This window comes from Bison bison, unplaced genomic scaffold (genome assembly GCF_000754665.1).
Source record: "Bison bison bison isolate TAMUID 2011002044 unplaced genomic scaffold, Bison_UMD1.0 scf7180017864527, whole genome shotgun sequence".
In the NCBI taxonomy this organism is placed as follows: domain Eukaryota; kingdom Metazoa; phylum Chordata; class Mammalia; order Artiodactyla; family Bovidae; genus Bison; species Bison bison.
The window spans coordinates 3310914-3325789 of record NW_011495078.1 but is presented as its reverse complement, the minus strand read 5'-3'; the positions used below and the strand labels follow the sequence as shown (position 1 = coordinate 3325789).

Sequence of the window (14876 nt, the reverse complement as noted above, 5' to 3'; positions counted from 1 at the left end):
TGCATCTTGCAATGGACAGACCAGAGTTGCACCTGCTGCTTCTGAGTTGTGAATTCATTATGAACAATCCTCTTTTTCATTCTTATTGCTTTGATCAGTGATTGAGTCTTCATGTAGTAAAGAATATGAGGTTTCAGGGATTTCATCTAAGCTCTTGAAGTTGTGAATTTTATTTGAATAATTCTCTGGCTCATCTTCATCGTTTGATCAGTAATTAAAACTTTATTAAATATAATAATAAAGTTTTAATTACTGATCAAACGATGAAGATTTTCCAAGGATTTTTAATTCAAATCCTTGAATTTCCAAGGATATTTAAACAGAATTGACTGTTTTGCTGTATATTATATTGAAATGATATAATATACATGATATGATATAATGAATCTTCTTTATGATTTCCATTTTTTTCTCATTGATGCAACCAGATAGCACTTAATGTACTTATGAAATGTTATAGTATATTTAGACTTTATTTAAGGTCAAAGTCCAGTTTGAGAATCTGATGAATGGAATAAATGCACAATTTTACATATCATTTTGGGGGACTCTCCTCTCAAAAAAAACAAAAACATAAACAACAATGTCACTGGACTGTATTAACTTCTTAATGTGTTGATTAAATAACTTAATAAATTCTGAGATAGTACCGCCAATCTGGTTCATAGTCTCCTGCTAGTTTTTTAGGATTTTTAAGTCAAATAATTTGTTTGTAATGATTTTGTTGTTGACTTTCTTTTTAATTAGAAAATTGACTTTGTAGTTTTAGATATAATCTGTGATTGTTAAAAACATACACTGAGATACCCCCTGATAGATGTGATTTTTACTACACTAATATGGGGGTAAGAATGTTAATCTTTTTAAGATTATTTTCAGTAGATTAGATTTGCAGCTATAACTGAGGATTTGTCAAGGATCTCATCCATCAGGGACAGGAAGTCAGCGTCTTAGTTTATGAGACTCTCGGGGCCTGGGGATGGAGCCCTGTCCTCTGCATTGCAGACAAACCATGAGAAACGTCTTCTAGATTCTAGTCCGTGCCCATACTGCTAGCATACGTCACCTGTAAATGTTAATGCTGTACCTAGAGTCTTAGAACAGTTTCCAAATTCTGTCTACAGGTTGTTTTAGCTTTTTGTGCAGCTGGATTTGTCATGCTTCCTGCACCATCTCCTCCTGTTTCCCAGGATGCAAATGTCTAAAAATTCAAATCAGGTGTGTGTGGTGGGGGGCGGTTATTTTTTTTCTTAAGTTGTTTAAACAAAAGATTTTTTAAATAAATGTCTATGAAATGGCAACCCACTCCAGTACTCTTGCCTGGAAAATCCCATGGACAGAGGAGCCTGGTAGGCTACAGTCCATGGGGTTGCAAAGAGTTGGACACAACTGAGCGACTTCACTTTACCTGACTTTTTAAAAGGACTAGAATGTAGCCATCAAGAGTTACAGATGGTTCCTACAAAAGTATCATTTGTTTCTTCTTTTGCAAGGAAGTCAGTTTGGTCAGGTTACTTCTTTGAGTTTAAAATTTGAAGATTAATCTCTTCCAGTGGCCACATCCACTGGTTACATCCCAGGCAACTGTAATCGCTCATTATTGGGACTTGAAACTCTCCAAAGGGCCTCAGAGCATCCGCACGCCTGTCCTGCCCTGCCTCCTCAGAGATGGTCACCTTGGTCTTAGCCGAGGATCTGACATCATTCTCTCCAACAGGAAGTGTTAAGGTGGGCAGTGTTTCCTCTTTCCTGAGTCAGAGGTTGCAGAAAAATTTTATTGAAAAGAAGCAACACACTTTGTCAGATATCTGCTTGCTCCCTCCCCACCCCCTGCCCCGTGCCTGCCAAATCTGTAATGGAATTCGTGTAACTGTCACCTCCCTCCAGGCTTAAATACTTTTCCTCTTTGAGACCATCCACTAGCTGATCTGTATTAATTCTCAGTAGTTCAGGACAGGGCTTGGCAGGGCTGTGTGACCACTGAGAAGCAGAGGAATATCAAAATTAAATACTTTAACCACACACATCTGTCCCATTATACTCAAGGAATCTCAGTGAGGAAGAATTTTTAATGCTCACTCCAGTATTCTTGCTGGAGAATTTCATGGACGGAGGAGCCTGGTGGGCTACAGACCATGGGGTTGCAAAGAGTCGGACACGACTAAAGCGATTTGGCATGCACACACACAGAATTTTTAAATTAATTAATTTTAATTGGAGGCTAATTTCTTTACAGTATGTGGTGGTTTTTGCCATATATCGATGTGAATCACCCACAGGTGCACACGCACACAGGATTTTTGAGACCAAAATAAATTAACTATCTAATTGATAAACTGGGTGATGAGAAAATGAAGTAAGGAGAACAACGTCTAGAAATTAAATACTTTTCACCGTTATTTTGATAACAAAATTGGAAATTAATTTCCACCAGGAAACGTCTGATCCTTTTGATATATTTAACACCACTTGTGAATCCTGAGTATATCTCATTCTCTGTTTCTCTCGTGTTTACCTGTCCTCATTTCAGACACGCAAGTACAAAGCAAAACCTGCAGCTGAAGCAGAGACTGAATGTGTAAATAAATCTGATTCAGACTCGAGTATCTACTTATTAGTTTTATCTTTCCCTCTTAGAACTTTGTTAAAATGATTATAAAGATTTAAGTTCTCTGATGGATATTGCACATCCAGAAGAAAGATAATCTGAAAATTTATACCAACACTTGTAAGTAATTAAGAGTTGGTAAAATGATGTTTTGTACACTGCCTTGTTAATTATGATGTAAAACACTTCTTAATAAATGAATTTATACTGTTAACTCCCAGATGCCTCATAGAAATACTAAAATACCTGCTGTGCCTTTGTGAGAAAAGGAAAATAGGCTTTTGATTTTTTTCCCCATTTAGCATGTAATACCTTCCTTCATTAAGTGTATTTGGGGGAGGTGAAAGATTATAATCAGGAAGAGCCTTACCTATTATCTCATATGATTAACATTTGCCACTTCTGCTTCAGAATTTTTTAACACAAAAGAAATAGAAAATTGCAGCTAAAAGCTGAAGTTACTTTTGTTTATCCTGCATAAATCCATCCCTCTCCTTCCTGCTCAAACACAGGAAGTCTGTGTCATCGATTCTGTGTAAATGTCCCACAGTTTTAAAAATTCATCTGGATGTTGGTGTTTCATAATAAGTGTGTAACATCATGAGTCATCAAGAAGTAAGGAAATGCTCTCATACAGTACACTTTATGCTGTGCTCCCCTTTTTAACCCCACACGGCTTTTGAGGTTTAACTACATTGATACTAATGAGCTAATTCATTCTTTGGTTCTGCTGCTTGAATTCCCTGCAGAGAAACCACAGTGCCCACATTTGCTTGCATTTACACGGACACTTAGGTCTCCTTTCCTTCTCAGTCACAATGTCGCACCCTGAGATATCTGTTTAGAGTTTTCGCTGGGGTATATATTTAGTAGCAGAATTATGGGGAGAGTATTAACCTGCATTTCTCTGACTACCAGTGAGGTTTTACACGAAAAGCAGGTTCTACGCTGCCCCCGTGGTGACGTGCTCGTACAGGCATGGTGGTCTTTGTTCAGGGATTTACAGTGACCTGACTTAGGCACTTAGCATAGTCATTCTTTTCCTACTTCAAGGTCATCTTACATTTTCCCCCCAAACTTTAAGATTTTCCATACATCAGGAATTTATTTTTGTTTATATGAGAAACTGATTTAATGTTATGTTTTAGATGGATATTCAATTATCCCTATCTCACTTATTAGAAATACTTTTTTACCCCCTCCTGATTTTTAATCTATTTGACTTAAACTGTATCAGTAATATATTGTTTTAATAAGTAAGTTCTCACAATATGTTCTTATTTTTCTTATTTATTTTGGTTATCTCTGGATCTCTATTTTTGCATATGAATTTTATAGTCATTTTGATTCAGTCCATTAAAAGATTCATTTGGGATTTTGTGGAGAAATATATTTATAGATTAATATGGAGAGAAATGCCCTTTTTAGACTGTTGATTCTTTGTTTTCATAAATATGAAATATATATATATTTTCTTATATATTTCTTTCTTCATACATTCTGTAATTTCTTAAATATGTTTGTGTTTTTTCTATCAATTTCTTGCACATTTTTATTTCATTCTTTTCTAATTACTTTGTACTTTCTGTTGCTATGACGAATGCTCTTTCTCTATTATATTTTAATTTGTTTATTGGGATACTCAATCTTGAGTTTCATATGTTGATCTTATATCTAGAAACCCTGCTGACTTTATTAGTTCTAATAATTTTCCAGTGGAATATCTTCATGAAAATGATCATAGTGATCTTGTCTTCTTTGTCTTTTTCGTCGTTCTGTTTATTCTTATTTTATTGCATTGGCCAGCACTCCCAGTACAGTGTTAAAAATTTCTGGTGATAGTAGACTATTCTTGTCTTGTGTCCAAATTAATGTAATACCTCTAAACATTTGTCAGTGAGTTATCTGTTTAGGTAGGAGAAGGAAATGGCAACCCACTCCAGTGTTCTTGGCTGGAGAATCCCAGGGACGGGGGAGCCTGGTGGGCTGCCGTCTATGGGGTGGCACAGAGTCGGACACGACTGAAGTAACTTAGCAGCAAATCTGTTTAGGTAGAGTTCCAGTAGATAATCTTTGCTGAATGTTTTCAACCATAATGGATGCTGTTTTGTTGAATGTTTTTCTTTTATCTATTAAGATTATTTCTCCTTTTTTAGCTTATGTGGCAAATTTTAGTGATGTATATTTTTTTGATGTCAAGTAATTCTTTATTTTCAGGGTAAGTCCTATTTTGGTCATGATGTACTGAATTTGATTCTCTAGTCATTATTTTGGATGTCTGCATTTATTTTCATTAATGAGATAAGATTTTTTTTTATAGAATCTTTTGATTTTATGTCTATGTTTCTGCTGTTGTTCAGTGGGGAACTTGTGTCTGACTCTTTGTGACCCCATGGATTGCAGCACAGCAGGCTCCTCTATCCTCTATTATCTTCCAGAGTTTGCCAAAATTTATGTTCGTTGAGTCAGTGATGCCATCCCGCCACGTTATCCTCTGCATCTATGTTTAAGGAAGAATTGAGAGCATTCTGTTTTTCTTCTCTTCTAAGATGTTTTAAATGAAAATTATATATGCCTTGAGTGTTTGGTGAAATTCTCCCAAAAAATTTTTAAGGAGATGAAGGGAGAATTGACCTATGAATACTATCTTAAAGTGTGTGGCTCTAATCAGATTAGTTTCTCTCTTTTTAAGGTCATATATATTTTCTAGAAAATGGCCCACTTTAAGATTTTAAGTACATTCACCAACTAAATCACAGTTTTCTTTTGTTTATAATCTTCCAGTCAGTATCTCTTATAATTCTGGTTTGATAGCTTTCGGTCCTGATATTATTTATTTATGCCTTTGCCCCAGTTTCATTGACACGTCTTGCTTAAATTTGCCTGTATGAATTGTCTTCAAAACTCAATTTATTTGCCTTGTTGTCCTTCCTCATGTGTATGCTATTTATTTGACTAATCTTTGCAGTTTTATGATACCCTGTTTTGACTCTGAATTTTTCTCTTTTTTATCTGACTTCCTCACTGAAATGTTTGTTTCATAGTTTCTGATGATTTTGTTGACCTGAGTGTATGAAGTATCTTCTGCCTACTTAGTGCATTCCAGGAGATTTGTATGTAGCTCTTCCTTTGTTGTTTAATTCTAAATATTTTGTCTTTATTTTTGTTTCAGAGATTAAATAACAAGCAGTTTGTCAGAAAAATAAATTTGGCATGCCGTGTTTTTCCCTCCTTCATCCAAATTGAGAATTTTTTTTCCCATTAAGTAATGAGATTTCTTTGATTCTTATGGATATGGTAGGAGTGACTTCTATTTCTGCATAGACGTTTAAATCATGGTACTTATTGCCATGACAACCAAAACTACACAATTTAGCAAAATATCTAAGACAAAACCTGCTTTCTAAATAATTCTCCTTCTGCTCCATTTCCTTACCAAAACACTCATATGTATAATGATTTCCTAAAGAGCTATGAACCTTTTCTTTGTAATTGCACTTTTTTTTCATTTTTTTGTGAGATACATTTTTTTAAAAAAATAAAAGGATCCAGAGAAATAAAAAAATGTGAGAGGTTTACCAAAGTTTCATGTATATTGTATTACTCAAAATTTTTTTAAATACTTCGTAATAAATATAAAATGGTTAAAAATTACCATCCTTATTATACAAATTACCACATACTATGGACACAATAATGTTTAAATACAAATATTAATCATGATAATATGATAAATTATTCCAATAATAGGTCACTTATCAAACCAACAGAGAGCTGTGTACTTTTCCCTGAGTGCATGTGTTTAGGAGACATGAGGGGAAAAGAGATGATCTTTCAGATCTATGAGACCATGGCATTTTTAGTATTGAGCACTGGTGCTTTTCCTTTTTGATAATGACTAGTATGTGATTTGCAAATATTATTTGAGGGCCAAATAGATCTAATAATGTATGTAAGAGATTCAGTGATGTATTAGGCTAATAAAAACCCGTGGGCCTTCTCCTGTAGCCCTGTCTTGAGCCAAGAGTGCAGAGGCTAAAGCTTGTCTATTTTATACTGAGGGTGAAACCCATCGCTTTGCTAGCGGTGCCCGCGCTCTTGTTTCATTTCTCGCTGGGGAAATGCGTCTGGCCTCTGCTCCACCCCCGATAACCTGTCCTGCTGGGTAGAGTTAACAGAATCTGTATGCATTCAGCTCCTCCGCGCCTGTCGTTGGCGCACACTGGCAGCTCTGCCAGAATAAACGATGGCCCAGCGCCGTTCAGAGGCGAGAGCAGGATGCCCCACTCCGGCTCTCGGGGACCCTGCCTCTCCCCAAAGGAAAACCGGGAAGGAAACCTCCCCGCGATTTAAATGGGGTGTGCCTTGTTCTAATATCATTTCCTCATGGAGGAGGATGGGCTTTTCAACAAAAGGACATTTTTAGTTTTCGTCAGCTCCAAGCTTTTAACTTTTCTCTCTTGACACATCGTCTTATTAAAAATACACTTTCCAAACCTGGCTTTTTCCTGGGTGCAGATGTAATAGTAGGTGGTGAGGTGCATTTATTGGAATGCAATAAATTGGAAATAAATAATAAATTGGAAATTACCTATAAACAATAAATTGGAAATTGCCTATAAATGAGCCAGGCTTTGAGCCAGGGATTATTGCAGCTAATGTTGACATTAGCATGTGGAAGGAATTATTGTCTCCTCTCTTCAGATAGGGGCTTCCCAGGTGGCTCAGTAATAAAGAATCCGGCTGCAGTGCAGCGGACTCGGGTTTGATCCCTGGGTCAGGAAGCTCCCCTGGAGTAGGAAATGGCAGCCCGTTGTAGTACTCTTGCCTGAAGAATCCGCTGGACAGAGAAGCCTGGTGGGCTGTAGTCCCTGGGGTCACAGAGGGGCGGACTTGACTGAAGCAGCTGAGCGTGTTCTTCAGATGGTGAAACTGGAGCGCAGAGGGGTTGAGTCACCCAGCTGCGAGGAGTTAGTGGGCTTGGAGTATGAACCCTGCGTGTCAGACTTGAAACCTGAGTTTTCCCAGGAACATCTCCCACATGGAAACGGTCAGAAAATTGAGTTTTTAAAAAAGCATAGTTTTAAAGCTACCTTTAAAAAATGTAAATGGTTTCTTTATTTCCTCCCAAGATGATAATTTAGAGTTAGCGTGCCTGTCCATGGGTGTGTCCCTGAGGATAGCACTGCCCTCTGTCCCTCTGTTCTTTGTATCTGGGTCTCTGTCAGCCAGCAGTGCGCTTTGCAGAATGAGGTGCACTTTTCAAACTACCCGTTTGAAAGGTGAGCAAGCTAATAAGTGAAGTGAAGAAGCGTGGGGCAAAACTGCCCCCGGCTGCTTGCATCTCTGCATCCTTGCCCTGCCCAACCGCTCTGACACTTCTCTCATCAAGAGGTGAGGTCGGTTCTCTCTACCTTGGCGTCTGAGCGGCCCCTGTGTCTTGCTGTAGCCAAGAGAATACAGCCAAGGTGAAGAGGCGCCAACTCTGATGCCTCACAAGAGCCCCCTGAGATCCCTGTCATTGCCCCTCACGCTTGAGCCCAGGCTCTTCTCGGGTGGGGAGAGGTGCTGTGAGCCAGCCAAGGGCTGGCCAACCCCAGGGCCCTTGGGGAGGAGGGTGCTGTCTTAGACCTGCCAACCCCCATCAGGCCACCCACGCTGACAAAAGGACCTAGAACCATAATGAGGACTTCCTGTTTTGTTTGGTCAGTGAGTTTGGGGCTGGTTGCTTACCAACAATAGCCACTTGCTGGAAGTCACTATCTAGTTAATTGAATTTTCATGGCGGTTCCTTTGAACCTCAAGTTGCAAGTGTATGTACTTGAAGGTGATCATTAGAAAGACAGGTGTCCATTTCCTGGGTGGTCTGAGGGATTCTGAGATGATTGTTGATCCCAGTTCTTCCAAACATTCTTCTCTATCATCATCTGAGGGGCAGACTAATCACAAACTTTAAGGATCTTCAAAATCTACTATTAACTAGCAAAGATAATCCAAAGTGCTCTTTAAAATTTAAATAGAAGGAACCTCATAAAAAGAAGGGTTTGTATTCAGACAGAATTATTATGGAGAAAAGGAACCCTATTAAGAAAAGCATGATAATTTTGCAGTCTGTGTGTGGCAAGTCAACAGGCTATATACCTTAAGCTTATACAACATTGTATGTAATTAAACCTTAGTAAAATGGTTGAAAAAAGAGAAAAGCATAATAAATGAAAAATGAAGCAGCACTTTTTACTGTACTTTCGACTAGTGGGCTGAGATGTTATATAGGTCTCATTTTTGTGGATATTCAAGATGGTAGTTAATTTATGAATACAGCAATTTTATCTTTTAACTCGGTTTTAATTTTTTTTTAAGGGAGTTGGAAATCGAGAGATCTGGGTTTCTATTCTAAGCTTGACACTTAGCATTAATGAAATCTTTAGTGAGACATTTATGTCTTGTGAATCTTAATTTGTTCAACCTCTGAAGCTGCGATAATCGCATTTCATTTACTTACAAATGAAGGGTGTTGGCTTATCTCTCTGGCTTGGTTTTGCTTTCAGGACCTAGGATTCTATGATTCCTAGTCAGGATATTTTGGAAGATGTTCCCCCAGTGTCTGACTCTTTGTGACCCCATGGACTATAGCCTACCAGGCTCCTCTGTCCTTGGGATTCTCCAGGCAAGAATACTGGAGTGGGGTTTCCACTTCCGACTGCAGGGGATCTTCCCAACCCAGCGATCGAACCCACGTCTCCTGCGTCTCCATTCTTTACCACCAGTGCCACCAACGAAGCCCTTGGAAGATGTTGGTCACATCCAAACATCTGGTGGCCCCCTGCGTTCTGGCAGGGGGTGAACTCTGAATCAGCCCTCTACACTGCAGATGATGCTAGGATGTTCATATTTCTTACCCCATCTGGGGTCTGACGTGTCAGCGATCAGCCACAGGGTCTGATTCAGCTCTGGCTCCATCTAAGGGTTTTGTGCCAAACAGCATTCATTTCTTTCCTGAGCTGACTTTGAATTACTTAGGTAACTGTCAGTTCACCTCCTTGCCCAGAGATGACTGAGGACAAAACCTGATGTGGATAGATCCCCCAACCTCGCTGCCCAAATAAAATTAGTTCATCCGTGTTCCGAAGAGGACATGCTCTTTAATTCAGGCTTTCCCCTTTCTCATACCCACAGGCCTGGAAGGCAAATCAAAGTCAGACAGATGCCCTGGCATTTAGCGTTTTGTCTGATATCGAAAGTGGTGTATTTTACTAATGAGTCGATGCGGGGTAGGCATTTTTGTTAACCGTTAAGAAAACCCTCAGGAGATTTCCAGGGCAGAATTTGAACTAAAGCAGATCATCTCATTAATATGTTAATTTTGCCTAACGGATTGAATCCCGGTTCATTTGATGACCTCTGTCTGCTCCTCCTTGCTAGAAATTGGATGTTGAGTTAAATGCCTGTGTAATACGAGTCGAGATATCAATAAGTGAAATGACAGCACTGCTGACTGCCGCATGGAACGGGCATTTTGCTGGCTGCAGGCCCTTGACTCCCTCCTGCCAAGGTAGCTATTGCAGTAGCAGTCACATAAAGCTATAGTTTTTCCAGTAATCGTGTACAGACGTTAGAGTTGGACCATAAAGAAGTCTGAGCACTGAAGAATTGATGCTTTCAAAACTGTGGTGCTGGACAAGACTCTCTAGAGTCCCCTGGACTGCAAAGAGATCAAACCAGTCAATCCTAAAGGAAATCAGTCCTGAATATTCACTGGAAGGACTGATGCTGAAGCTGAATCTCTGGTACTTTGGCCACCTGATGCAAAGAGCCAACTGATTGGAAAAGACCCTGATGCTTGGAAAGATTGAAGGCAGGAGGAGAAGGGGACAACAGAGGATGAGATGGTTGGATGGCATCACCGACTCAATGGGCATGAGTTTGAACAAGCTCCAGGAGAAAGTGAAGGACAGGGAAGCCTGCAGTTCATGGGGTCCCAAAAAGTCAGACATGACTGAGTCACTGAACAACAAAATTTCACTCAATCATAAATGATGAAATAGATTTTTGAAAAAAAAAAAGCAAACACACTTTGTCTGTCAGTAGTTGCAAAAATAATCCTTAAAATGCATTAAACCTGGATTAATTTTTTTTTTCCTGAAAATAGTTATTCCTTTTTCTCCATCTTTTTTAAACATTTTATCTGGTAACAAAATGTAGTTTGGAATTTGATACGTATGCAATGTGAATAAATGAAAGGAGTGTTCTTTGAACCAAATACACGCTAGTCTACGTTACTAATTAATAATTTACTTTCCCTGATCGGAACCACGATCAACGTCATGCTCACCTGCGTGCAGCTGGACCGCCTTGGCGTCCTCTGTCCACACAAAGCCCCCGTTGTTACAGAAGGGGAGAGAGTGTGTGTGAGGTCTGGCCACTCGTGGCTGTCACCCTTTCTCCTGACTCCTGTCTACACTGCAGGCTGTCTGGAGGAGGCCCGCTGAGCAGGCCAGTCTGGGGAGTCGGACCTGAGAGCCTGATTGCGCGGTCCTGGTGCAGGGTGGCAGCGAGCAGCCGTGCTCTGGGCCGGCACCTGGCCGTCAGGAAGCAGCCCTGCTCTTCCCTGACTCCCGGGGTCCCTGCTGCACCTCCCATGCGTGGAAAAACAGACCCTTGTCCACACCCCCTCGGCTGGGCTCCATTGCCCTGAAGGTCACAGTTACCCTTCCTCCAGCAGCTCAGAAGGTGACCACTCTGCATTCAATCACACGTCTTTCCAGCAAAGGCTAATAGAATTGTAATAGCCTGGTGGCTCGGCAGTAACACCTGCAGTGCAGGAGACACTACAGGAGCTGAGGGCTGATCCCTGGGCCGGGAAGACCCCTGGAGGAGGAAATGGCAGCCCACTCCAGTGTTCTTCCTGGAAGATCCCGTGGACAGAGGAGCCTGAGGGCTACTGTCTATGGGGTTTCAAGAGTCGGACGAGACTGAGTGGCTGGGCATCTCACACACATAGGACATTGTGAACAGTAAGAAGTCACCTCTGGGTCTACCACTGAAGACATTTCCAGGTCCTCTTCTCAGGTGGACTGTACTTCTTTCTAGGTCTTCTAGATATATAATAGAGCTTATTTGTACAGAATTTGTGTATTGGTTTCTGTTAACTTGACAGTTTCACTAAATCCCGTCTAGGAGGCATGTTGTTTAATTAATTGTGTCGTTAGAGTGGGGTATCTGTTACTTCTTTTTGTTGTTTAACTGTAACAATGGGCATCATTCTGTCTTTAATTGCATTTCTGATCATTGTCTTAGTATTGGTTCTTGCTTATGGAAGTCTTGGTTCAAATGATATGAATATTTCAAAGCTTTGTGCCACGTATGCTCTGCTATGCTAAGTCGCTTCAGTCGTGTCTGACTCTGTGCGACCCCATAGACAGCAGCCCACCAGGCTCCCCCGTCCCTGGGATTCTCCAGGCAAGAACATTGGAGTGGGTTGCCATTTCCTTCTCCAGTGCATGAAAGTGAAAAGTGAAAGTGAAGTCGCTCAGTCATATCCGACTCTTAGCGACCCATGGACTGCAGCCCACCAGGCTCCTCTGTCCATGGGATTTTCCAGGCAAGAGTACTGGAGTGGGGTGCCATTGCCTTCTCCGTATGCCACGTAAGGAAGTCATTTTTCAAGAAGGCCCTGCCAGTTTCAGCTGCCAACAAAAGTATTCGGGAATATCTTTCTCATCAGAATTTTTCAGAATTTTATTTCCTTTGCAATTTTCATGAGATTGACATTTTACTATGCTGATTTGATGTTTATATTTCTTCTGTTAGCGACCTTCTTTACTTTAAGAGCATGTTTCAACAACTTTTCTTAAAGCAACTTCCAGGGACTGGAGACACACGGTATACTAGCTATTATTCTAGAACTTTCTTTACCTCACTTCTTACATAGGGAATGTTTAGCTGGATAAATATGATTTGTTATCTTAGATTTACAGATGATGAAATTTCAGCTCAGAAAATTTAAGTATTAATGACTTTGCCAAAGTTATCCAACTAAAAAGTGTTTGAATCAGGATTCTTGCGAAGATAGAGTAACTCCCAAACTTGACAAGCTTCATCACTAGCCTCCTACAAGAGAAATGATGCAGCTCATTACATGGAAAACACACACACACAAACAGCAAAGTGACGGGTCAGCCTGAACCTCAGCACCATGGTCCCCACTGAGTGAGCTTCACCCCCAACGTCCCTCTGTCCACACTGTAAAGATGGTGGAAAGAGGCGGGGCAGGCAAAAGACGGTGCAAAAGATCTATGAACATGAAAGAGACAGTGCATTTTAAAACAATAGTGACTTCTAACAGAATTTAATTGCATTTAAACTATTTATCCTCCAGAGGAATTTAGTACTTGCATAATCATACTTGTGAATGTTTTCCTTTGACCTTACACAGAACTGAAAACAAGGGGGGAAAAATGGTTACATTTGTTTTCCTGTATGTGTTTATAGCTTCCTGTTCTAGCATTTGACTCTCTAAACCATGTAGAGTTTATTTGGACAGAGGGGGAAATACTTTATTTTTTTTCTCTTCTAAAATACTGAATTAGTTACCTAGAGACCTCCAGTAAATGGTTCTCTGCTTCCTTAACTGACTCACACTCTTTGCCATGCGATGCTTGTATTAGGGCTTTAAAAGTGCTCTCCTTCCTACTTAGGAAGCTCACATTTGTACTACTGGCAGTAAATAGAGACAGGATAGTGGACCCCGCAAGCCATGCGGCGCGGCCAAGCACACAAAAGCAAAACCCTCACCCTCTGCGCCAGCAAGGAGACTGGTGATGAGACAGGGAGCACCATCGTCGTGAGGGACCGTCACTCCCACTGGCCGAAAATGCGGACCGCATTCCCCCTGCAGATGCACTGGAGAGAGACATTAACATGACGGGTGGGCTGACCAGTGTTCCAGAAGCATCCAGGCCTTTCTTTGCAAGAAGCTCCTCAGGAGTACCCCCCACCCACCCTGTGCTGCCCCCACAGCCCCACAGAATCCAGGTTGTCGGTGTCGCCGGGTCAAGCACGGTCCCCCTCCTCTCCTCACTGACTCCGTGTGTGGCGTGGAAAGAGGCGGGGCGGTTGAAAGAAGATGCAGGACCGGACACGGGCTGATAGAGCGAGGCTGCCAGCATCTGTGCTTTGACCATCCGGGACGAGCGAGTTCTGAGGATGATCATTTAAGCGGGAGAATGAAGTCATTACATGGATCCCTGTCCATTTTGCACCTGCATTTCATGATCTTCACAGTTCTTTATTTACAAGAACACTTTGAGGCTCAGTTTAATCTGTGAAAGAACATGCGTGTGGCTTAATGGGGTTAACTCGTGTTGTACTTATGTATGACGGAGAAATTGCTTGACTTGTGGCTGGGGTAGCCTGGCAAGGTACAAGTTTTAGCTGAGGAGACCCACTCAACAGATAGCTGCAAAGTCCTTCAGAGGAAGCAAGTCTGGTTGAAGGAGACGACAGAGAAAGTGTTGCAGAGAAGCAAATGTTAAACCATCCATTTGTTGTTGCAGTTTGTATTTAGATATCAAACGCATTTTTGTTAATGAGTCTGTGTTTGAATCGAAGCATTCAAAGAACACTCTTCCCTCCTAATTTTCAGTTTTTCACCAGGTTAAGATCACCATGTGCAAGCTTTTACTTCAGATTATTGACGACGTGCTCAGTGGCCGGGTTCCTCTGACCTGGAGTGGCTGTGGGCAGGGTTAAGGATGCCCATTCAACTGTGTTCTGTTCCATTTCAGCTCACAGACGTGGGGCATTGGGATTCTGGACATCTTCGGATTTGAAGAATTTCAAAAGAATGAATTTGAACAAGTAAGTGGATTTCTTTTGAAATTTTATTAACTTGAATGGTTTTTCCAACAAATAGTTACCTCTTGTGAATTCATTAGAGACTGTCCCCATGATTTCTTGCACACATATAATTAAAAGAAGTACTTAGCCACCCTGTTTTAAATTAATGTCCCTGGTTTGTTGACATAGTCATCATTTTTATATGACCTTGTAAACTGGCCTAATCATTTAGTTTTAAACAGAGGCGCTTGTTTTAAAAGACAGTATTAGATGAAGACTGGAGCTGTATTTATGGAAATGCCATTTCAACTGGGCCAGAGACAGTGTGGGCATCTCTGAAACGAGGGTGAAGGGCTTTAGCAAGCCCTGGCCAAAAATCGGAATGGACATACTCTTTCATGGTCAACGATCTTATTTGTAGATTCAGCTT

The 14876-nt window shown here is 40.7% G+C and overlaps 1 protein-coding gene across 1 annotated transcript in view; it reads left to right on the top strand.

Moving 5' to 3' along the window:
- Window positions 1-14876, top strand: part of MYO16 (myosin XVI) — a 322068-nt gene that overhangs the window by 200867 nt on the left and 106325 nt on the right. Inside the window, exon 20 of the mRNA XM_010831550.1 lies at window positions 14395-14467. Coding sequence (XP_010829852.1) covers window positions 14395-14467 — 73 coding nt within the window. The remainder of the gene's footprint in view (window positions 1-14394; window positions 14468-14876) is intronic.